Below are 22,879 nucleotides of genomic sequence, written 5' to 3'. Positions count from 1 at the left end.
ATCTGATATGGGTTGCATGCAATGATTTATTAGCCTGAAGACTCACACTAAATTCTTCTTTGTTCGCTAGATACTTTATTGTGGAGAAGAAACTAATGTCTGTGGGTGTTGCGTAGCGTTTGGTAGGAGCAAGGAGTCTGGGTAGCCAGGCAAATTATTTATGTTGGTCACATGTAAAACTGAGTGTGGACAGTCAGAAAAAAATATTGGATATGGAACAAAAATCTGAATTGGGTTCTTTGGGTGGCTGTGTAAACACAGCCAGTGTCACACACACACACACGGCTTGTTCGACATTGCAGCTACAAATCACCTTGCACCAGAAATAACTACTCATTGTTATTTGTAGATCAGTCAGTCACAATTTACACATGATACACTTAAGCAATAATGCCCGAGGATGTGGTATATTGGCCAATATACCACGACTTAGGGCTGTTCTTACAGTGGGGAAAAAAAGTATTTAGTCAGCCACCAATTGTGCAAGCTCTCCCAATTAAAAAGATGAGAGAGGCCTGTAATTTTCATCATAGGTCAACTATGACAGACAAAATGAGAAAAAAAATCCAGAAAATCACATTGTAGGATTTTTAATTAATTTATTTGCAAATTATGGTGGAAAATAAGTATTTGGTCAATAACAAAAGTTTCTCAATACTTTGTTATATACCCTTTGTTGGCAATGACACAGGTCAAACATTTTCTGTAAGTCTTCACAAGGTTTTCACAGACTGTTGCTGGTATTTTGGCCCATTCCTCCATGCAGATCTCCTCTAGAGCAGTGATGATTTAGGGCTGTCGCTGGGCAACATGGACTTTCAACTCCCTCCAAAGATTATCTATGGGGTTGAGATCTGGAGACTGGCTAGGCCACTCCAGGACCTTGAAATGCTTCTTACGAAGCCACTCCTTCGTTGCCCGGGCGGTGTGTTTGGGATCATTGTCATGCTGAAAGCCCCAGCCACGTTTCATCTTCAATGCCCTTGCTGATGGAAGGAGGTTTTCACTCAAAATCTCACGATACATGGCCCCATTCATTCTTTCCTTTACACGGATTAGTCGTCCTGGTCCCTTTGCAGAAAAACAGCCCCAAAGCATGATGTTTCCACCCCCATGCTTCACAGTAGGTATGGTGTTCTTTGGATGCAACTCAGCATTCTTCGTCCTCCAAACACGACGAGTTGAGTTTTTACCAAAAAGTTCTATTTTGGTTTCATCTGACCATATGACATTCTCCCAATCCTCTTCTGGATCATCCAAATGCACTCTAGCAAACTTCAGACGGGCCTGGACATGTACTGGCTTAAGCAGGGGGAAACGTCTGGCACTGCAGAGTCCCTGGCGGCGTAGTGTGTTACTGATGGTAGGCTTTGTTACTTTGGTCCCAGCTCTCTGCAGGTCATTCACTAGGTCCCCCCGTGTGGTTCTGGGATTTTTGCTCACCGTTCTTGTGATCATTTTGACCCCACGGGTGAGATCTTGCGTGGAGCCCCAGATCGAGGGAGATTATCAGTGGTCTTGTATGTCTTCCATTTCCTAATAATTGCTCCCACAGTTGATTTCTTCAAACCAAGCTGCTTACCTATTGCAGATTCAGTCTTCCCAGCCTGGTGCAGGTCTACAATTTTGTTTTTGGTGTCCTTTGACAGCTCTTTGGTCTTGGCCATAGTGGAGTTTGGAGTGTGACTGTTTGAGGTTGTGGACAGGTGTCTTTTAAACTGATAACAAGTTCAAACAGGTGCCATTAATATATGTAACGAGTGGAGGACAGAGGAGCCTCTTAAAGAAGAAGTTACAGGTCTGTGAGAGCCAGAAATCTTGCTTGTTTGTAGGTGACCAAATACTTATTTTCCACCATAATTTGCAAATGAATTCATTAAAAATCCTAGAATGTGATTTTCTGGATTGTTTTTCCTCAATTTGTCTGTCATAGTTGACGTGTACCTATGATGAAAATTACAGGCCTCTCTCATCTTTTTAAGTGGGAGAACTTGCACAACTGGTGGCTGACTAAATACTTTTTTTCCCCACTGTATGTACGACACAATGCGGAGTGCCTGGATACAGCCCTTAGCCGTGGTATATTGGCCATATACCACAAACACCTGAGGTACCTTATTGCTATTATAAACTGGTTATCAATGTAATTAGAGCAGTAAAAATAAATGTTTTGTCATACCCGTCTGATATACCACGGCTGTCAGCCAATCAGCATTCAGGGCTCGAACCACCCAGTTTATAATAGAGTACCACAGTATGAGTCATAATACCTAGCAGGGAAATGGTTCCAATTGTTTTTCCACCATTAATTTTTCCAATAGGGGATTTTAGAAACACTTAAAATAAAGGCTGTGTTTCGTGTATGCTTACCCTGGCGTGACGTTTTGATAACCGTGTATATCTCACTAGGACAAGGTGACTTTTATCAATATATTCGCCTGTATTTACCCTATATAAAAAAAAAGCTAATTAGCTGCTGATGTGGCTATCATAAAGAACTCCAAATACCATGGTGATGTGGACGAGACTGCGTAATCGAAGCAAAGGTAAGAATCTCTGGATTAACTATCTAATGTTAGCTAAATGTAGTAATTAATAAATTGGCAAAATTTCTTTAAATTTAACAATTCTGTTAAGTGTCTTGTGCAAGGTTTAAATTGACACAATACCTGTTTAGCAAAGGATTCAGCTAGAGATTATATGCAGGAGCTTGCAGGGATTTGTAGTCTTGCATGATGTCTACTTTGACGCTAATTAGAATTTTGGAATATGAGAGTAAATAGAGCCGAATATATTGATAAAAGTCACCTTGTCTGAGAGAGATTTTCATGGTTATCAAAACGTCACGCCAGGGTAAGCCTACACGAAACACAGCCCTTATTTGAAGTATTTCTAAAATCCCCTGTAAGACCGCTAGGTTTTATGGGTATTAGGACACCACTGTGCGGCTGTGGTGGATGCCAACCGCCGTTAAACCTAATCGAAGAAGAAGAAGAGACTCTGTACGGTTTTGGTGCTCTCCAACACAGCCACTCACACACACATGCCAGGGCCGTGTTCAGTACGAAAATGTTTTGGAACGTCGCAGATATAAATGCTATGGATGTCATTATTTACGTTACATGTCATAGAATAGAGGCATGTTTGTTCTAAATAGCATATTTATATCTGAATTTAACAAAACGTTGCGTCCTGCTGAACGCGATCCAGGTAAAACATGTAGGCCTAAATTAGATGACCTTTACTCATTGGAAAATTAATTCTAAACAATTCCACAATATTTGTGCATGAGAACGTCAACACCACATAATACACGCTAATTCCATGGAATTCCATTTGGGATATTTTGACAGGGTAAGTGTAGAATGGCGTACACTTTAATTGAATTCGTTGCAGCTCGGAAATTAAAACTGCATGTCCCGGAAACTTAGCGCAACCATTTAAAAACATGCCTGCTTCCACCATGTTGTATAAGGAAGGACAGAGTAGGACACACGTGAATCGGAGTTCCTGTGCAAGAAGGCTTACCAGCTAGCTAAGTATGTTACATAAGTTTTATTTCCACTAGTGTGATGTTAAGTATCTTCTCTCCTGAATGTTTCATTGCGCGCTGCTCGTTAAGAAAATCAGTATGAGTGATATTTTGCCATATTACAAGTTGATATTTTCCCAACATCTAACTAGTTATGTTAGCTGTCTGGCTATAGCTAGCATCCCTAACATTTGTGTTGATTTATAAGCCAGAGCCCATTCTTTCACAGGTTGGATGGTTTTGGTTCTCCTAGTAGAGAGCTAGTTGGCTATGATTTTGCAAGTTTAACTTCAACGTGATAATAACTAACTAGTTCATGTAGCACAAACTAAGTTCATGTAGCACAAAGCTAGCTAGCTAGCTACAATGTTGCCATCAATTTGGGAGCTACTATAATATTTAGGCTGGGTTTCTGTACAGCACTTCGAGATATTAGCTGATGTAAGAAGGGCTATATAAAATAAAATAAAATTGATTGATTGATTGATTTAGGAATGTCACTTTAACGCATGTATCAGTATCTCGTTATGTAACGCTGACTCGATACATTGTTGCCTCGCTTATTGTCCTCCATTTTTAACTTGGTTACAGCCTGAAAAAATGTCCACCATATCTGCTGCCAGCGTTGAGCCCGTTGCAATTGAGGGCACGGAGAAGAAACCACTGAAACCCTGTTGTGCGTGCCCAGAGACGAAGAAAGTTAGGGATGCGTGGTAGGTTTACAATGTCTTTGAACCTGAATTGCATTATTCTTGTAAAGTGAACGTTTTTCGTGGACTCTCTGTTTTTGGAGTAAGCAGTTGCTGATGACAATTCCTCTGTTTCAGCATCATTGAGAAGGGCGAAGATAGTTGCACAGATCTCATCGAGGCACATAAGGATTGTATGAGGGCGCTTGGATTCAAGATTTAATATAACTTTATATAATGAGTAATTGGTAAGTTTCAGATATGTCTATGTCCTGGAGCAGAACTCTCATATTAATTTAGCCTCGCTTGTGTTTTGAAAAGAACATTATGTCCTAGATGTAGCTCAATGCAATAGGAGTGGGCGGGGCACTAGAGGGAGGCATGTATTGAATTTGCTTGTCTGGTTTATCAGTGGTTTTACTTGTATGCTGCAGTTCAGCTAGCGTGATTCAATGACTACAGACCTGTCTTCTGCATGTTTTTCAGTGTCCTCTGTAGGGTCATGTTACCCTTTGCTGCCTTTTTTCTGCTAAAGTTGATCAAACTGCTGATGTCAACAACTGCTGTTGTGTTTTATTATTTATGAGTGGGAGCAAATACCCTTTGATGGTGCAGGACTTGTTGTTTCTCTGGGATTGACTTGAAGGAGATCCTGTGTAGCTGAGGTGGTAGAGCATAGCGCTTGCAACACCATGGTTGTGGGTTCGATTCCCATGGAATATCATGATGGAAGATATGTTCCACTGAGTGATGTGTTTTTAATGCTCTGGACTTTAGAATTATGGAAGGGGGGGAGTGTGAAAATGTATGCACTCACTACTGTATGACGCTGGATAAGAGCGTCAGCTAAATGACTGAAATGTAAATCAAATAGATTAAATAAATGATGCTCGCAAGCAGGGATGGGGACAAGCTTGTCTATATTACTAGTGTTTTTCTTTATTCTGATCAGTATTCATTACCTTTCCTGGTTTATTTCTGTTAAAGTTGACACTCCTGTTCTCCTCTTGCAGTGTGTCGTTGCTGGCTGGCTGTCTTGAAGGGACCTGGGATATTCCTTGTTTATATTTATACCTCAACATGAAAGGAAGATGTGATCGCTGCAAAGATGATCATGATGGAAGATATGTTCCACTGAGTGACATGTGTTTTTAATGCTCTGGATTTCAGAATTATGTGTATGTTCTGCTGATTTGAATGTCATAAATATTCTATGCAATTTGACTTGAGTACTTGATTTTATATGGCAGGATGAAACTCAATTGAATGAATTGTAAAGGTAGAAAGTGTTAAGGATGCAATATTGTCCTAATTTCATGCTGAACCATAGACATAACTATACATGAGAAAAGGCTGACTATACTTCCTGTCACTCTGCAAAAACTTCCTGGTTTGAAGGTCCTTTTGATGTTCTCCTAACTGTTCGAGGCTGACTGGGACAACTGCTCTCTCTGGTATGCACTTCGCTTAAAATAACTTCTGCTCCAGTCAACACTTGGCATATCTGAATTCTTAAAAGGAATTGGTGTGCTCAACTCAAATGTTTGTAGTAAAAAGTATTTGAAGAAAGGAAAAGTCCATTCTGTGGAAAGTTCTTTACGTTTTAATGTATTTTTGTAACAGAAGAGGTCAGAGCAAATGGATGCATCTTGTGTGGTGTGGAGGCACGTTCTAGTCTGACACCAACTCTTTTTGTTTCTCGATATCCCAGGTGGTATGATCAAAGCCACTCGTTTCACCCCGACCCCTATTCCAGTGACACTTGGACTACAGTCGTGGTCAAAAGTTTTGAGAATGACACAAGTATTGGTCTTCACAAAGTTTGCTGCTTCAGTGTTTTCAGATGTTACTATGATATACTGAAGTATAATTACAAGCATTCCATAAGTGTCAAAGGCTTTTATTGACAATTACATTAAGTTTATGCAAAGAGTCAATATTTGCAGTGTTGACCCTTCTTTTTCTAGACCTCTGCAAACCGCCATGGCATGCTGTCAATTAACTTCTGGGCCACATCCTGACTGATGGCAGCCCATTCTTGCATAATCAATGCTTGGAGTTTGTCAGAATTTGTGGGTTTTTGTTTGTCCACCCGCCTCTTGAGGATTGACCACAAGTTCTCAATGGGATTAAGGTCTGGGGAGTTTCCTGGCCATGGACCCAAAATGTTGATGTTTTGTTCCCCGAGCAACTTAGTTATCACTTTTGCCTTATGGCAAGGTGCTCCATTAAGCTGGAAAAGGCATTGGTCGTCACCAAACTGTTCTTGGATGGTTGGGAGAAGTTGCTCTCGGAGGATGTGTTGGTACCCTTCTTTATTAATGGCTGTGTTCTTAGGCAAAATTGTGAGCCCACTCCCTTGGCCGAGAAGCAACCCCACACATGAATGGTCTCAGGATGCTTTACTGTTGGAATGACACAGGACTGATGGTAGCGCTCACCTTGTCTTCTCCGAACAAGCTTTTTTCCGGATGCCCCAAACAATCGGAAAGGGGATTCATCAGAGAAAATGACTTTACCCCAGTCCTCAGCAGTCCAATCCCTGTACCTTTTGCAGAAAATCAGTCTGTCCCTGATGTTTTTCCTGGAGAGAAGTGGCTTCCTCGCTGCCCTTCTTGACACCAGGCCATCCTCCAAAAGTCTTCACCTCACTGTGCGTGCAGATGCACTCACACCTGCCTGCTGCCATTCCTGAGCAAGCTCTGCACTGGTGGTGCCCCGATCCCGCAGCTGAGACGGTCCTGGCGCTTGCTGGACTTTCTTGGGCGCCCTGACGCCTTCTTCACAACAATTGAACCTCTCTCGAAGTTCTTGATGATCCGATAAATGGTTGATTTAGGTGCAATCTTACTAGCAGCAATATCCTTGCCTGTGAAGCCTTTTTTGTGCAAATAAATGATGACAGCATGTGTTTCCTTGCAGGTAACCATGGTTAACAGAGGAAGAACAATGATTTCAAGCCCCACCCTCCTTTTAAAGCTTCCAGTCTGTTATTCTAACTCAAATCAGCATGACAGAGTGATCTCCAGCCTTGTCCTCGTCAACACTCTCACCCGTGTTAACGAGAGAATCACTGACATGATGTCAGCTGGTCCTTTTGTGGCAGGGCTGAAATGCAGTGGAAATGTTTTTGGGGGATTAAGTTAATTTTCATGGCAAAGAGGGACTTTGCAATTAATTGCAATTCATCTGATCACTCTTCATAACATTCTGGAGTATCCAAATTGCCATCATAAAAACTGAGGCAGCAGACTTTGTGAAAATTAGTATTTGTGTCATTCTCAAAAGTTTTCACAACTGTAGTCCTCTGACAAGTGTCTCTGACTGGTTGGGCATGGTATGTCAACTATGGGGGAAGGGGATTCATTTTTGAAACCCGATCTACTCTGTAATTCTACCTATTTCAGTATCTCTAAATATGCACCCAGCAGAGCCCCTCTCTTAGCACCACACTGGACCAGTGAGGATTAGGGGCAAATAGTGATTCTGGTGAAAACATTGTTCAGTTCTGGCAGAAGGGAGAGTTCTTCTTGGTGTGACTTACCTGGAGGCATGACCAGAGCCACTCTATATGCACCCAGCAGAGCCTGGAGCATAAGATTTTCACTGTACCCTGCAATTACAGGTGCAGCTCAATAAATTAGAATATTGTGGAAAAGTTAAGTAATTTCAATAATTCAATTGACAAAGTGAAACTCATATCGTGGATTAATTACACAAAAAGTGAAATAGTTCAAGCCTGTATTTGTTTTAATCTTGATGATTACGTCTTACAGCTCATGAAAACCCCAAATTCAGTATCTCAGAAAATGTGAATATGACATAAGACATGTCGGCCTTCTGAAAAGTATGTTCTTGTACATGCAGTCAGTACTTGGTTGGGGCTCCTTTTGCAGGAATCACTGCATCTATGCGACGTGGCATGGAGTCGATCAGCCTGTGGCACTGCTGAGGTGTTATGGAAGCCCAGGTTGCTTCGATAGCGCCCTTCAGCTCGTCTGCATTGTTGGGTCTCATGTCTCTCATCTTCCTCTTGACAATACCCCATAAATTCTGTATGGGGTTCAGATCATGCGAGTTTGCTGGCCAATCAAGCACAGAAATCCCATGGTCACTGAATCAGGTATTGGTACCTTTGGCAGTGTGGGCAGGTGCCAAGTCCTGCTGGAAAATGAAATCAGCATCTCCATAAAGCTTGTCAGCAGAAGGAAGCATGAAGTGCTTTAACATTTCCTGGTAGACGGCTGAGTTGACTTTGGACTTGATGAAACACAGTGGACCAACACCAGAAGATGACATGGCTCCCCAAATCATCACTGACTGTGGAAACTTCACACTGGACTTCAAGCAACTTGAATTCTGTGCCTCTCCACTCTTCCTCCAGACTCTGGGACCTTGATTGCCAAATGGAATACAAAATTTACATTCATCTGAAAAGAGGACTTGGGACCACTGAGCGACAGACCAGTTATTTTTCTCCTTAGCCCAGGTAAGACGCTTCTGACGTTGCCTCTGGTTCAGGAGTGGCTTGATACGAGGAATGCGACAGTTGTAGCCCATTTCCTGGATACGCTCTTGATGCACTGACTCCTGCCTCAGTCCACTCCTTGTGAAGCTCCCCCACATTTTTGAATGGCCTTTGCTTGACAATCCTCTCAAGGCTCCGGTTATCCCTGTTGCTTGTGCACCTTTTCCCACCACACTTCCTCCTTCCACTCGACTTTCCATGAATATGCTTGGATACAGCATTCTGTGAACAGCCAGCTTCTTTAGCAATGATCTTTTGAGGCTTTTGCTCCTTGTGGAGGGTGTTGATGACTGTCTTCTGCACAACTGTCAAGTTAGCAGTCTTCCCCATGATTGTGAAGCCTACTGAACTGGACTGAGAGAATATTTAAAGGCTCAGGAAACCTTTGCAGGTGTTTTGAGTTAGTTAGCTGATTAGAGTGTGACACCTTGAGTTTACAATATTGAACCTTTTCACAATATTCAAATTTTCTGAGATACTGAATTTGGGATTTTCATGAGCTGTAAGCCGTAATCATCAAGATTAAAACAAATACAGGCTTGAACTATTTCACTTTTTGTGTAATTAATCCACGATATGAGTTTCACTTTGTCAATTGAATTATTGAAATTACTTAACTTTTCCACAATATTCTAATTTATTGCGCTGCACCTGTACATCTGCTGCCCTGCACATGTGACTAATAAACTCTGTCACTTATCTCACTTCTCTCTCTCTCTCTCCCCAGCAGTGTTATGTTAAGTAGCTGGTCTGCTTTCTGTCTGTGGCTCTACTCCTTGGGTTTCAATTCCAAACATGGTTATCCTTCTAGGGGTCTCTCTCCCCCTCTCGCTCTCTCTGTGCTGCCAACTGTGAGCTCTCTAGCGCAAGCAAATGGGTGAGGGGAAATAGAAAGAAAATCTAGAGCCCGACACAGCAAAACATTGAAGGGACAAGAGGGAGGGAGAGACGCACAATGTGAGAAATCTATTCCAATCGTGGTTATGGTGTAATAACCGAATAAAGACGAATCGTGTACTCCAGCTGTATGTAAGAGCGCAACAGGGAACATTATTTTTGCAATGTTTTCTCAGTTTTGACTGAACTTTTGAGGAATAGGCCAACTCCAGTGACAACGGTTCAGTCTCACTGATAAAGCAACAAAAACTTCAAGCTTGAGTGGAGGACAAACTTTTTCTACGAGCTTTGACCTCTGGTAGCTTTGTAAACTTTGGAATATTCTGAGTGTAAATTTTTTTAACTTATGGAACAACTAGACATTTGGTTTGGAATAACAGCCTCCCTTACCATGTGTGCAGACAACTCCACCCTGTTGGAGGCGGTTCTCTACGGCCATCCACCATGCGATGGCTGGACCAACAACACAGAGGGGGCCTTCTACCACCTGGGCAACACCGTCTTGTTCCTGGGGTACATGGGAGGCAGCGGCGCCTATGGCTGCCTGTTCATATTTGGTTTCCAGATGCTTGCCTTCACCTGCCTGGCCCTGTGGGGCTGGATGACCATGTGTGGGGTGGACGTGTTTTCCTGGAACTTGCTACTGCTAGTGGCCTGTGTGCTCCAGATCTGCCACCTCATATACAGGCTGCAACAGGATGGCCTGACCAGCGAGGAGCTGTCGGCCCTCTACTCAGCCGTCTACCGGCCCATGGACGTTCCTGTACAGGTGTTCCAAGACATTGTGGGTGCCTGTGAGAACAAAGTGCTGCCACTAGGGGTAGTGGAGATGTACACGTGGAGGGCAAGACACCCATCGAGTGAGGGAAAAGTGTAAGTCCCAATTCCAATGTTCATTCGTGGTAGTATGCTACTGTAGATATTGGAAAAGACCAGAGTCTTGTTTTAGTTAAGTTGCTGGAGTAACAGTAAATTGTAATTTAGTTAAATTACTGATGTCAGATTGCAATTGTCATGTTGTAGTGAGTGTTCCTAGTTAATGCTCTGAGTGAGGTGTGTTCTATTCCCCGCTTAGCGTTTTATCTCTCTTGATCTGTCTCTCCAACAACGACAACGACAATGACCCAGACTAGGGCTCATTGAAACCTGAGAGAGAGATATTACTTACCAACGATATAATTAAACACGGAACACTTTCAAGAGGTCATGTGTCCTAAGCAGTGACTCCGTTGCTTGTTGGCTAAGATCGAATTTAGTGTGTGTATCAAGTGTGTGTCTGTTGGGATTGGGAAGGTGTGGTTAAAATATCCAAGCCCCAGACGTTGTAAAATACAGAGTATTCGTGTCACTGACCCACTGTAGTGTAGTTGCTCCCCTTAGTGGCAGGGTGCCAGATCTGGGTCAAATACATCATGTCAAATACTTTTATTTTCAAGTATTTGAGGTGTGCTTGATTTAGCTCATTTGGGACTATTCCATTGGTTCCATTGTACCAGGCAAATTAAATTAAGTGCTGTTCAATGAATTTAAAGTATGTGATGTATTTGACCCAGGTCTGGTGGCTGCTGCTAAGTTGTTGGGATAGCTTTATATTTGGTGCTCTCCTGAGGTTGTGTACCAACACAGTAAACAAATCCCCCTATACGACCTCTAAAATTAAATGTTCATACACTGGGATAGCTAACTATCGTACGCAAATAATGTTTGGTGTCATAAGATGACGTCTGTTTATGCCATTTTTATGACTAACAATTCCAAGTTTCACTGACTTCAAACGAATGCCATGAACATGAAGTCATACCTGAAAGAGCACTGAGGGAATGTCTGTGACTTATAAACCAAGAATATATGTTTTTCTCTCTGTCTGTGTTTAACTTGGATCAGGACAGAGATATTCATGTTAACTTGTATTCATGTTAACTTGTTTCAAGGTTTTGGATCAAGCCTAGTTATGTGCATCTTCTCTCTCTCACTTCTCTCATTATCACCTATCCATGCTTTCTCCCCTCTTCTCTCTTACTAACCTTGTCCTTTCCTGCTCTCCTTGGTAGGATCCGTGTGTCTCTGGATGGACAGTTCCTCCATTACATCTTCCCCCACAAGTTCATGGACTCTCCTGAGTGGGAGTCTCTCCAACCCAATGAAGAGGGGAACTTTCAGGTACTGGACAGATGCTCGTCATTCATTCATCCAGTCATTCATTAATTTATGAACATTTAGCCTTTCCCTTCACTCTCACCCCTGACCATCTATCCCCCTGAACCTCAGATGACCCTGACGGCGGAGATGGACTGCCGCTACATCTCATGGCGCCGGCGCCGCCTTTACATGCTTCTGTCCAAGGAACGCTACATTGCCTGCCTCTTCTCTGTCATGCTGGGCAGCGACATCGCCGACAAGCTCTACTCACTCAACGACAAGCTCTTCGCCAAGAGCGGCGTGCGCCTCGACATCCGCCTGCCCAGCCTCTACCAGGTCCTGGCCCCCTCCTCCCCAGGCAACGAGGGGGAGGTCTGTAACGGCAGTGGTAGTGGGAGTGCCAGGGACCAGGTAGCCCCAGTGAAGCAGATAGAGCATGGCGTTTGCAACGCCAGGGTTGTGGGTTCGTTTCCCACAGGGGGTATGAAAAAAAATTAAATAATGTAAGTCGCTCTGGATAAGAGCGTCTGCTAAATGACGTAAAATGTAAATGAAGCAGCAGTGGTGGATGTGGACCCGGTGCCAGATCCGAGAGAAGACCCCCACCCCGTCAGCGCCAACCTCCCACCAACCCTCCCAGCGCCAGCCCTCAGACATGGAGATGCCCTCTGGTGAGGACTCTACCAGCCTGGTCCTGGAGGACTTTGCGGATATGACCGGGTCCTTAATGGATTATGGGAGTGAGAGGGATTATTTGAGGTAGAAGGCAGGTTGCTGGAGCTAACACACTGGGCCACTACTTAAGATATATGTAAGTACACCTGTGTGCAGTGAGAGAGTGGACTGGGCGGGGGGTTGCGTGTGTGTTTTGCTTGCTGTGTCCACACTCACTAATCCAGCTTTGAACAGGCCAGGCCATGTTGTAAAGAACCTAATTTCACTTTGCAATGATTTGAGTGATTTTCAGTTTGTTATCTGACATATTCAATCTATTTTATGCAGAGGCTATGCACTGCTTGCTCTTTCGCCTTCTAAAATTATATGAAAGTCGAGAGAGTGAGTTAGTAAAATCGATATTTCTTTGTAAAAACTAATGAGCCTGAGAGGAAAAACATTGGATTGATCAAAGAGTTGGCAGAACTGGGACACCTCGCCTCATGGGTACCCACCCAACCCCGAAGGCCTCTCTGTCTCTAGTTTCTAAAGTTTACGGCAAACTTTTAATTTGGCTCTATACTCCAGCATTTTCGATTTGAGATCAAAAGTTTTATGAGGTGACAGTACAGAATGTCACCTTTTATTTGAGGGTATTTTCATAAATATCAATTTTACCGTTTAGAAATGAAAGCACTTTATGTATCTAGTCCCCCCATTCGAAGGTGTCATACGTATTTAGACAAATCCACTTATAGTGTATTAAATGTGGTCCCATATTCCTATAGCACGCAATGACTACATCAAGCTCATAACCCTACAAACTTGTTGGCTGCATCTGCAGTTTGTTTTGGTTGTGTTTTTGGATTATCTTGTGCCCAATAGAAATGAATGGTAAATAATGTTGTCACTTTTATTGTAAATAAGAATAGAATATGTTTCTGAACACCTCTACATTAATGTGGATGCTACCATGATTACGGATAATCATGAATGAATCGTGAATAATGGTGAGTGAGAAAGTTAGAGGCATACAGTGCCTTCAGAAAGTATTCATACATTTTGTGACAGCCTGAATTTTGTGACAGCTTCACCTGGAATGCTTTTCCAACAGTCTTGCGGTCCGACTCATCCCAAACCATCTAAATTGGGTTGAGGTCAGGGGATTTTGGAGGCCAGGTCATCTGATGCAGCACTCCATCACTCTCCTTCTTGGTAAAATAGCCCTTACACAGCCTGGAGGTGTGTTGGGTCATTGTTCTGTTGAAAAACAAATGATAGTCCCACTAAGCCCAAACAAGATGGGATGGCGTATCGCTGCAGAATGCTGCGGTAGCCATGCTGGTTAAGTGTGCCTTGAATTCTAAATAAATCACAGACAGTGTTACCAGCAATGCACCCCTCACCATAACACCTCCTCCATGCTTTATGGTGGGAAATACACATGCGGAGATCATCCGTTCTTCTTCTTATTGGTGTCCTTTAGTAGTGGTTTCTTTGCAGTAATTCGACCATGAAGGCCTGATTCACACAGTCCCCTCTGAACAGTTGATGTTGTGATGTGTCGGTGACTTGAACTCTGTGAAGCATTTATTTGGGCTGCAATTTCTGAGGCTGGTAACTCTAATGAACTTATCCTCTGCAGCAGAGGTAGCTCTGGGTCTTCCATTCCTGTGGTGGTCCTTATGAGAGCCAGTTTCATCATAGCGCTTGATGTTTTTTGCGACTGCACTTGAAGAAACTTTCAAAGTTCTTGAAATGTTCCGTATTGATTGACCTTCATGTCTTAAAGTAATGAAGGACTGTCATTTCTCGTTGCTTATTTGAGCTGTTCTTGCCATAATATGGACATGGTCTTTTACCAAATAGGGTTATCTTCTGTATACCCCCCTACCTTGTCGCAACACAACTGATTGGCTCAAATACATTAAGAAGGAAAGAAATTCCACAAATGAGCTTTTAAGAAGGCACACCTGTTAATTGAAATGCATTCCAGGTGACTACCTCATGAAGCTGGTTGAGAGAATGCCAAGAGTGTGCAAAGCTGTCATCAAGGCAAAGGGTGGCTATTTGAAGAATCTCAAATATAAAATATATATGTTTAACACTATTTTTGGTTACTACGTGATTCCATATGTGTTATTTCATAGTTTTGATGTCTTCACTATTATTCTACAATGTAGAAAATAGTAAAAATATGAGTAGGTGTGTCCAAGCTTTTGACTGGTACTGTATGTAAATGAGATATTTCTGTATTTCATTTTCAGTACATTTTCTTCAAACATTTCTAAAAACATGTTTTCACTTTGTTATTTTAGGGTATTGTGTGTAGATGGGTGAAATATATATATATATATATATACAGTGGGGAGAACAAGTATTTGATACACTGCCGATTTTGCAGGTTTTCCTACTTACAAAGCATGTAGAGGTCTGTAATTTGTATCATAGGTACACTTCAACTGTGAGAGACGGAATCTAAAACAAAAATCCAGAAAATCACATTGTATGATTTTTAAGTAATTAATTTGCATTTTATTGCATGACATAAGTATTTGATACATCAGAAAAGCAGAACTTAATATTTGGTACAGAAACCTTTGTTTGCAATTACAGAGATCATACGTTTCCTGTAGGTCTTGACCAGGTTTGCACACACTGCAGCAGGGATTTTGGCCCACTCCTCCATACAGACCTTCTCCAGATCCTTTAGGTTTCGGGGCTGTCACTGGGCAATATGGACTTTCAGCTCCCTCCAAAGATTTTCTATTGGGTTCAGGTCTGGAGACTGGCTAGGCCACTCCAGGACCTTGAGATGCTTCTTACGGAGCCACTCCTTAGTTGCCCTGGCTGTGTGTTTCGGGTCGTTGTCATGCTGGAAGACCCAGCCACGACCCATCTTCAATGCTCTTACTGAGGGAAGGAGGTTGTTGGCCAAGATCTCGCGATACATGGCCCCATCCATCCTCCCCTCAATACGGCGCAGTCGTCCTGTCCCCTTTGCAGAAAAGTATCCCCAAAGAATGATGTTTCCACCTCCATGCTTCACGGTTGGGATGGTGTTCTTGGGGTTGTACTCATCCTTCTTCTTCCTCCAAACACGGCAAGTGGAGTTTAGACCAAAAAGCTCTATTTTTGTCTCATCAGACCACATGACCTTCTCCCATTCCTCCTCTGGATCATCCAGATGGTCATTGGCAAACTTCAGACGGGCCTGGACATGCGCTGGCTTGAGCAGGGGGACCTTGCGTGCACTGCAGGATTTTAATCCATGACAGCGTAGTGTGTTACTAATGGTTTTCTTTGAGACTGTGGTCCCAGCTCTCTTCAGGTCATTGACCAGGTCCTGCCGTGTAGTTCTGGGCTGATCCCTCACCTTCCTCATGATCATTGATGCCCCACGAGGTGAGATCTTGCATGGAGCCCCAGACCGAGGGTGATTGACCGTCATCTTGAACTTCTTCCATTTTCTAATAATTGCGCCAACAGTTGTTGCCTTCTCACCAAGCTGCTTGCCTATTGTCCTGTAGCCCATCCCAGCCTTGTGCAGGTCTACAATTTTATCCCTGATGTCCTTACACAGCTCTCTGGTCTTGGCCATTGTGGAGAGGTTGGAGTCTGTTTGATTGAGTGTGTGGACAGGTGTCTTTTATACAGGTAACGAGTTCAAACAGGTGCAGTTAATACAGGTAATGAGTGGAGAACAGTAGGGCTTCTTAAAGAAAAACTAACAAGTCTGTGAGAGCCGGAATTCTTACTGGTTGGTAGGTGATCAAATACTTATGTCATGCAATAAAATGCAAATTAATTACTTAAAAATCATACAATGTGATTTTCTGGATTTTTGTTTTAGATTCCGTCTCTCACTGTTGAAGTGTACCTATGATAAAAATTACAGACCTCTACATGCTTTGTAAGTACGAAAACCTGCAAAATCGGCAGTGTATCAAATACTTGTTTTCCCCACTGTGTGTGTGTATGTATATATATATATATATATACAGTCATGGCCAAAATTGTTGGCACCCCTGAAATTTTTCCAGAAAATGAAGTATTTCTCACAGAAAAGTATTGAAATTACACATGTTTTGCTATGCACATGTTTATTTCCTTTGTGTGTATTGGAATAACACAAAAAAACAGGAAAAAAGCAAATTTGACATAATTTCACACAAAACTAAAAAAATGGGCCGGACAAAGTTATTGGCACCCTTTCAAAATTGTGGATAAATAAGTTTGTTCCAAGCATGTGATGCTCCTTTAAACTCACCTGGGGCAAGTAACAGGTGTGGGCAATCTAAAAATCACACCTGAAAGCAGATAAAAGGAGAGAAGTTGACTCAGTCTTTGCATTGTGTTTCTGTGTGTGCCACACTAAGCATGGAGAACAGAAAGAGGAAAAGAGAACTGTCTGAGGACTTGAGAACCAAAATTGTGGAAAAATATCAACAATCTCAAGGTTACAAGTCCATCTCCAGAGATCTAGATGTTCCTTTGTCCACAGTGCGCAACATGATCAAGAAGTTTGCAACCCATGGCACTGTAGCTAATCTCCCTGGACGTGGACGGAAGAGAAAAATTGATGAAAGGTTGCAACGCAGGATAGTCCGGATGGTGGATAAGCAGCCCCAAACAAGTTCCAAAGAAATTCAAGCTGTCCTGCAGGCTCAGGGTGCATCAGTGTCAGCGCGAACTATACGTCGAAATTTGAATGAAATGAAACGCTATGGCAGGAGACCCAGGAGGACCCCACTGCTGACACAGAGACATAAAAAAGCAAGACTACAGTTTGCCAAAATGTACATGAGTAAGCCAAATTCCTTCTGGGAGAACGTCTTATGGACAGATGAGACCAAGATAGAGCTTTTTGGTAAAGCACATCGTTCTACTGTTTACCGAAAATGTAATGAAGCCTTCAAAGAAAAGAACACAGTACCTACAGTCAAATATGGTGGAGGTTCAAAGATGTTTTGGGGTTGTTTTGCTGCCTCTGGCACTGGGTGCCTTGACTGTGTGCAAGGCATCATGAAATCTGAGGATTACCAAAGGATTTTGGGTCGCAATGTAGGGCCCAGTGTCAGAAAGCTGGGTTTGCGTCCGAGATCATGGGTCTTCCAGCAGGACAATGACCCCAAACATACTTCAAAAAGCACCCAGAAATGGATGGCAACAAAGCGCTGGAGAGTTCTGAAGTGGCCAGCAATGAGTCCAGATCTTAATCCCATTGAACACCTGTGGAGAGATCTTAAAATTGCTGTTGGGAAAAGGCACCCATCCAATATGAGAGACCTGGAGCAGTTTGCAAAAGAAGAGTGGTCCAAAATTCCGGGTGAGAGGTGTAAGAAGCTTATTGATGGTTATAGGAAGCGACTGATTTCAGGTATTTTTTCCAAAGGGTGTGCAACTAAATATTAAGTTAAGGGTGCCAATCATTTTGTCCGGCCCATTTTTTGAGTTTTGTGTGAAATTATGTCAAATTTGCTTTTTTCCTGTTTTTTTTGTGTTATTCCAATACACACAAAGGAAATAAACATGTGCATAGCAAAACATGTGTAATTTCAATACTTTTCTGTGAGAAATACTTCATTTTCTGGAAAAATTTCAGGGGTGCCAACAATTTTGGCCATGACTGTATATATGTGTATATATATATGTGTCCCCTGTTATTGGGTAATGGTGAGAGGTTAGCATGTTTTGCTTCAATAAAAGTGACACAATACATTATTTACCATTCATTTCTATTGTGCACAACATAATCTGAAACACAACCAAAACAAGCTGCAAATGCATCCAAGTTTGTTGAGTCACATGCTTGATGTAGTCATTGCGTGCTAGGAATATGGGACCAAATACTAAACTTTTGACTAAATGTAATACACTATAAGTGAATTTGTCCAAATACTTATGACACCTTCAAATCGGGGGACTAGATTCATAAAGTGCTGTAATTTCTAAACGGTAAAACCGATACATATGAAAATACCCTCAAATAAAAGGTGACATTCTGTACGGTCGCCTCGTACAGTGCATTCGGAAAGTATTCAGACCGCTTGACTTTTTCCACATTTTGTTACGTTACAGCCTTATTATAAAATTTATTAAATAATTGTTTTTCCTCATCAATCTACACACAATACCCCATAATGAAAAGTGAAAACAGGTTTATAGAAATGTTTGCAAATGTATTAAAAAATAAAAAACAGAAAAACCTTATTTACGTAAGTATTCAGACCCTTTGCTATGAGACTCGAAATTGAGCTCAGGTGCATCCTGTTTCCATTGATCATCCTTGAGATGTTTCTACAACTTGATTGGAGTCCACTTGTTGTAAATTAAATTGATTGGACATGATTTGGAAAGCCACACACCTGTCTATATAAGGTCCCACAGTTGAGAGTGCATGTCAGAGCAAAAACCAAGCCATGAGGTCGAAGGAATTAGAGCCCTGAGACAGGATTCTGTCGAGGCACAGATCTGGGGAAGGGTACCAAAACATTTCTGCAGCATTGAAGGTCCCCAAGAACACAGTGGCCTCCATCATTCTTAAATGGAAGAAGTTTGGAACCACCAAGACTCTTCCTAGAGCTGGACGCCTGGCCAAACTGAACAATAGGGAGAGAAGGGCCTTGGTTAGGGAGGTGATCAAGAATCCAATGGTCACTCTGACAGAGTTCCTCTGTGGAGATGGGAGAACCTTCCAGAAGGACAACCATCTCTGCAGCACTCCACCAATCAGGCCTTTATGGTAGAGTGGCCAGACGGAAGCCACTCCTCAGTAAAAGGCACATGACAGCCCACTTGGAGTTTGGCAAAAGGCACCTAAAGGACTCTCAGACCATGAGAAACCAAGATTGAACTCTTTGGCCAGAATGCCAAGCGTAACGTCTGGAGGAAACCTGGCACCATCCCTACGGTGAAGCATAGTGGTGGCAGCATCAACCTGCTCCAGAGCTCTCAGGACCTCAGACTGGGGCGAACGTTCACCTTCCAACAGGACAACAACCCTAAGCACACAGCCAAGACAACGCAGGAGTGGCTTTTGGACAAGTCTCTGAATGTCCTTGAGTGGCCCAGCCAGAGCCTTGAACCCGATCAAACATTTCTGGAGACACCTGAAAATAGCTGTGCAGCGAAGCTCCCCATCCAACCTGACAGAGCTTGAGAGGATCTGCAGAGAAGAATGGGAGAAACTCTCCAAATACAGGTGTTCCAGGCTTGTAGCATCATACCCAAGAAGACTCGAGGCTGTAATCGCTGCCAAAGGTACTTCAACAAAGTACGGAGTAAATGGTCTGAATACTTATGTAAATGTGATATTTCCGTTTTAATTTTTAATACATTGGCAAACATTTCTAAAAATCTGTTTTTGCTTTGTCATTATGAGGTATTGTGTGTAGATTGATTGGGGGAAAAACTATGTAATCCATTTTAGAATAAGGCTGTAATGTAACAGAATGTGGAAAAAGTGAAGGGGTCTGAATACTTTCCGAATGCACTGTATAAAACATTTGATCTCAAATCCAAAATGCTGGAGTATAGAGCCCAATTAAAAGTTTGCGCTTCACTGTCCAAATAAATACGTAGGGGAGAGTATATTGCAGCTTGTCCCTCACTCATCTCCCAGTGTGTGGCCTGCCCTCTTGGTAGCTAATGTCCTGCTGAGTATGGGTGTGTTTGTTTACCTACAGTAGGATAGACTGCCCTTTTTCCGCCAGGATTCAGGCCATATGAAAGACAATTTTGTGCTACAGTTTATGAAACCGTTTACCTCAGAGTGACCCTGGTAGCTTATGTTGGTTCAGACAAATGGGGGTACCATCTGAATGTATGTTGGAGGTTTGTAGTTTGGAACAGGAAGGGGAGACAGCAGGGTGGGGGTGGGATGCTGGCAGTCAGCTGTGTGTTTTTGTCTGACAAGGATTAGAGCCTGCTGGAAACTTTTGGAATATCCTGGCAGTCAGAGATGCAGTGCCATGCACTTAATCCACGTGCCTGCCCACTGCCCCCTCCCTCTCCCCCGCTATCCCCAAATCCTCCCAGAACCAATTGCGGGACAGACCGTGTTTTGGGCGGAGTGGGGAGAGGGTGTTGGATTCCAGGATAGTTGCTGGGTAGAGGGTGGAGGGCTCTGACTCTGCTGTCATTGTAACGGCTTATGACCTTCAGGTACAGTCTATGGTCGGTTAGCCAGTGGCTACGGCAAGTAGGGGAATGAGTGGAGTGAGGTTCGAGAAGGGTGAGGGTTGACAGGGGTGAGGTATGATAGGGGTGAGGGATATGAGGGATGTGGGTCATGTGAAAGCAGAGACCAGACACGCTTAGAGAACAGCTCATCACTCCACTATCATTAACTAGGTTTCCATCCAATTGGCGACAGATTTTCATGTGAATATTGTAAAATCTGCATAAAACAATATGCGCATGTTTCCATCAAGCTGACTTTTTGTGGATAAAAGGCTGTGCGTAATAAATTAAAAAATACAAGTAAAAATGGGTTTCCATTGTATTTTCATCTCTAGTGATGGTTTTATCAAAAAAACTGTGTTATATAGCAAATATGCCCATTCTGGTCTTGACACGTGTGCTCTAGCCAACCGCTTGCAGATACAGTGCGGGTAGGCTACTTACATGATGAGATTATTTTTATTTGTCAAATGGCAGCCAAGCATGATCATCATGTCACCAGAATAAGACCCTCGATTATTTATTGGAAAGGACCATCAAGCTCATCACCGTCCAACCTCCCACTGGGCAAAAAATGGTTGAATCAACATTGTTTCCACATCATTTCAACCCCCCCCCCTAAAAAATATGAAATCAAGGTGGAAAACTGATTGGATTTGCAAAAAGTCATGAACATGAGGGCATTTTGTATTTTTTTTCACGCAATTTTTAATCCAATGGTGAAATGTTTTGTTTATTTCATGTTGAATTCACAAATGTAAATCAAAACTAGACGTTGAACTGACGTCTGTGCCCAGTGACTTAAATGTATGTTCATCATAACTGATTTAATCTGTAGCCATTTCTCGCATAATTAAATGATCCCACCATGTCGAATGAACAAATTGTCTGACATTTATAAAATGTTTCGACATTTCCTATTTCCATCAGCCCGGTTGTGACTTTTTTCATGTGTCAGGTAATTAATTCACATGAAATGGTTGGATGGAAACCAGGTAAATGTCACATCACAGGTCAATACATCCCTCACTGTTAACCAGTTCAGGTGTCAGGAATGTGAGGACTATGCCTATGTAATTTGACCAATGTGAGCGTTCGTTGTGAGATCATCTTGCAACCCTACACTATGCTGTAAGGCATGTACATAGCATTTAAGGGAAGATGAAATACTCTCTATACTTGGACAAGGTTAATATGAACTGCCTGCCATTAGGTAGGTTGCCGTAGTAACAGTTCTGCTTGTGTTTCTTGACAGTTCATGATAGACCGACCAGTTGTCAATGACCGGTGTTCTCTGTTGGTTCCACAGGAGAGGAAAACGCTGGGACTGTACCGATGCGATACCAGAGAGGGAGAGCTCCTTTGGCCCCCACGGACACCCATAAGCTGTGATGGTTTCACCCGCATTACAAACAGTGGACACATTCCAGAAAGTCTTTATTACAGTCAGGCTATGCAGATTATCAGATGTCACAACACCTGGCAAAGTGTTTAACATCTCAGGAACCACATTGTCTTATAGCATTCTCCTGAGATGAGCAGTGCGACTGCAAAAAAGACAACCTTGAACACAACCATCATCACTGCCCTGGGTGGAATCAGACCCACCCAACACCAAATTCCACTCTCTCACCTTACCTCTCTTCCTCTGATGTGCGTGACAATATAGGAAAGAGTGAAACCCTGGACACTGAACAGAATTATGTTCTAAAACTGCATTTAATAGTAAAGGTCACAGACCTCTTTTTATTATGTCACTCACATGTCTCCCATTCATCTGGATGGAAAGCCTTTTGATGTGGTATATTGTGTTAGATAGGATTATGATTCCACATTAAAGCAATCATGTGTCTTTTATTTTTGAACAGCCAGGGTTGGGTTGGCTAGCTAGGGGCACGTTAATCGTGTTTGTTTGTGCAGACATAATCTGAGAGAATAAAGTTTGACAGACAGCATGCTAGAAAGGGATTTATCTTCATACTCACATTTCCCAAAACATGATTTCAAATTGAACAGGCATTTGTGTATGTGAATGTGAGATGTCTCACACATTGTACATTTATTTAGTCATAAACATAGAGCATGAGTGTTTTGTTTTTGTTGTTGAAATAAAAAATGGGACTACATATACACACTGTGATAAAAATGTATTTTCATGGGGCCAATGTTTCTCCATAAAGCTCTTGGTGAAAATGCATTGCCTGTCATTTTTTATTCTGTCTACTCTCTCCTCCATCCTTTGTCAGAAATAATGTT

At 42.4% G+C, this 22,879-nt stretch overlaps 2 protein-coding genes across 4 annotated transcripts; both read left to right on the top strand.

Moving 5' to 3' along the window:
• The first annotated feature begins 2,997 nt into the window (after positions 1–2,997).
• Positions 2,998–5,445, top strand: LOC121536887 (cytochrome c oxidase copper chaperone). 2 transcript variants are annotated; one of them, XM_041844513.2, is made up of 5 exons: positions 3,006–3,354; positions 3,476–3,539; positions 4,124–4,245; positions 4,360–4,469; positions 5,235–5,445. In XM_041844513.2, the coding sequence occupies exons 3-4, from the start codon at positions 4,133–4,135 to the stop codon at positions 4,442–4,444; spliced, it is 198 nt and encodes a 65-aa protein (XP_041700447.2). In that variant the 5' UTR covers positions 3,006–3,354; positions 3,476–3,539; positions 4,124–4,132; the 3' UTR covers positions 4,445–4,469; positions 5,235–5,445. The 2 variants fall into 2 exon arrangements, with proteins under 2 accessions (XP_041700446.2, XP_041700447.2); XM_041844512.2 differs by lacking the exon at positions 3,476–3,539 and having other exon boundaries at positions 2,998–3,354.
• A 3,879-nt stretch (positions 5,446–9,324) lies between these two features.
• LOC121536888 (popeye domain-containing 2) lies at positions 9,325–22,820 on the top strand. 2 transcript variants are annotated; one of them, XM_045206681.1, is made up of 4 exons: positions 9,325–10,519; positions 11,698–11,806; positions 11,915–12,596; positions 21,933–22,021. In XM_045206681.1, exons 1-3 carry the CDS (start codon positions 9,993–9,995, stop codon positions 12,281–12,283), a joined length of 1,005 nt encoding a protein of 334 aa, XP_045062616.1. In that variant the 5' UTR covers positions 9,325–9,992; the 3' UTR covers positions 12,284–12,596; positions 21,933–22,021. The 2 variants fall into 2 exon arrangements, with proteins under 2 accessions (XP_045062616.1, XP_045062617.1); XM_045206682.1 differs by lacking the exon at positions 11,915–12,596 and having other exon boundaries at positions 21,933–22,820.
• Positions 22,821–22,879: the final 59 nt, after the last annotated feature.

This window comes from Coregonus clupeaformis, chromosome 23 (assembly GCF_020615455.1).
Source record: "Coregonus clupeaformis isolate EN_2021a chromosome 23, ASM2061545v1, whole genome shotgun sequence".
In the NCBI taxonomy this organism is placed as follows: Eukaryota; Metazoa; Chordata; class Actinopteri; order Salmoniformes; family Salmonidae; genus Coregonus; species Coregonus clupeaformis.
This window is presented reverse-complemented; position numbering and strand designations above follow the sequence as displayed.

Coding starts and splice junctions, on each gene's coding strand:
- LOC121536888 (XM_045206681.1), top strand. CDS start 9,993: ATGGAACAACTAGACATTTGGTTTGGAATAACAGCCTCCCTTACCATG. Junction 10,520..11,697: donor CCATCGAGTGAGGGAAAAGT/GTAAGTCCCAAT, acceptor TCTCCTTGGTAG/GATCCGTGTGTCTCTGGATG. Junction 11,807..11,914: donor ATGAAGAGGGGAACTTTCAG/GTACTGGACAGA, acceptor CCTGAACCTCAG/ATGACCCTGACGGCGGAGAT.
- LOC121536887 (XM_041844512.2), top strand. CDS start 3,325: ATGGAATTCCATTTGGGATATTTTGACAGG. Junction 3,355..4,123: donor ATTTGGGATATTTTGACAGG/GTAAGTGTAGAA, acceptor ACTTGGTTACAG/CCTGAAAAAATGTCCACCAT. Junction 4,246..4,359: donor AAGAAAGTTAGGGATGCGTG/GTAGGTTTACAA, acceptor CCTCTGTTTCAG/CATCATTGAGAAGGGCGAAG.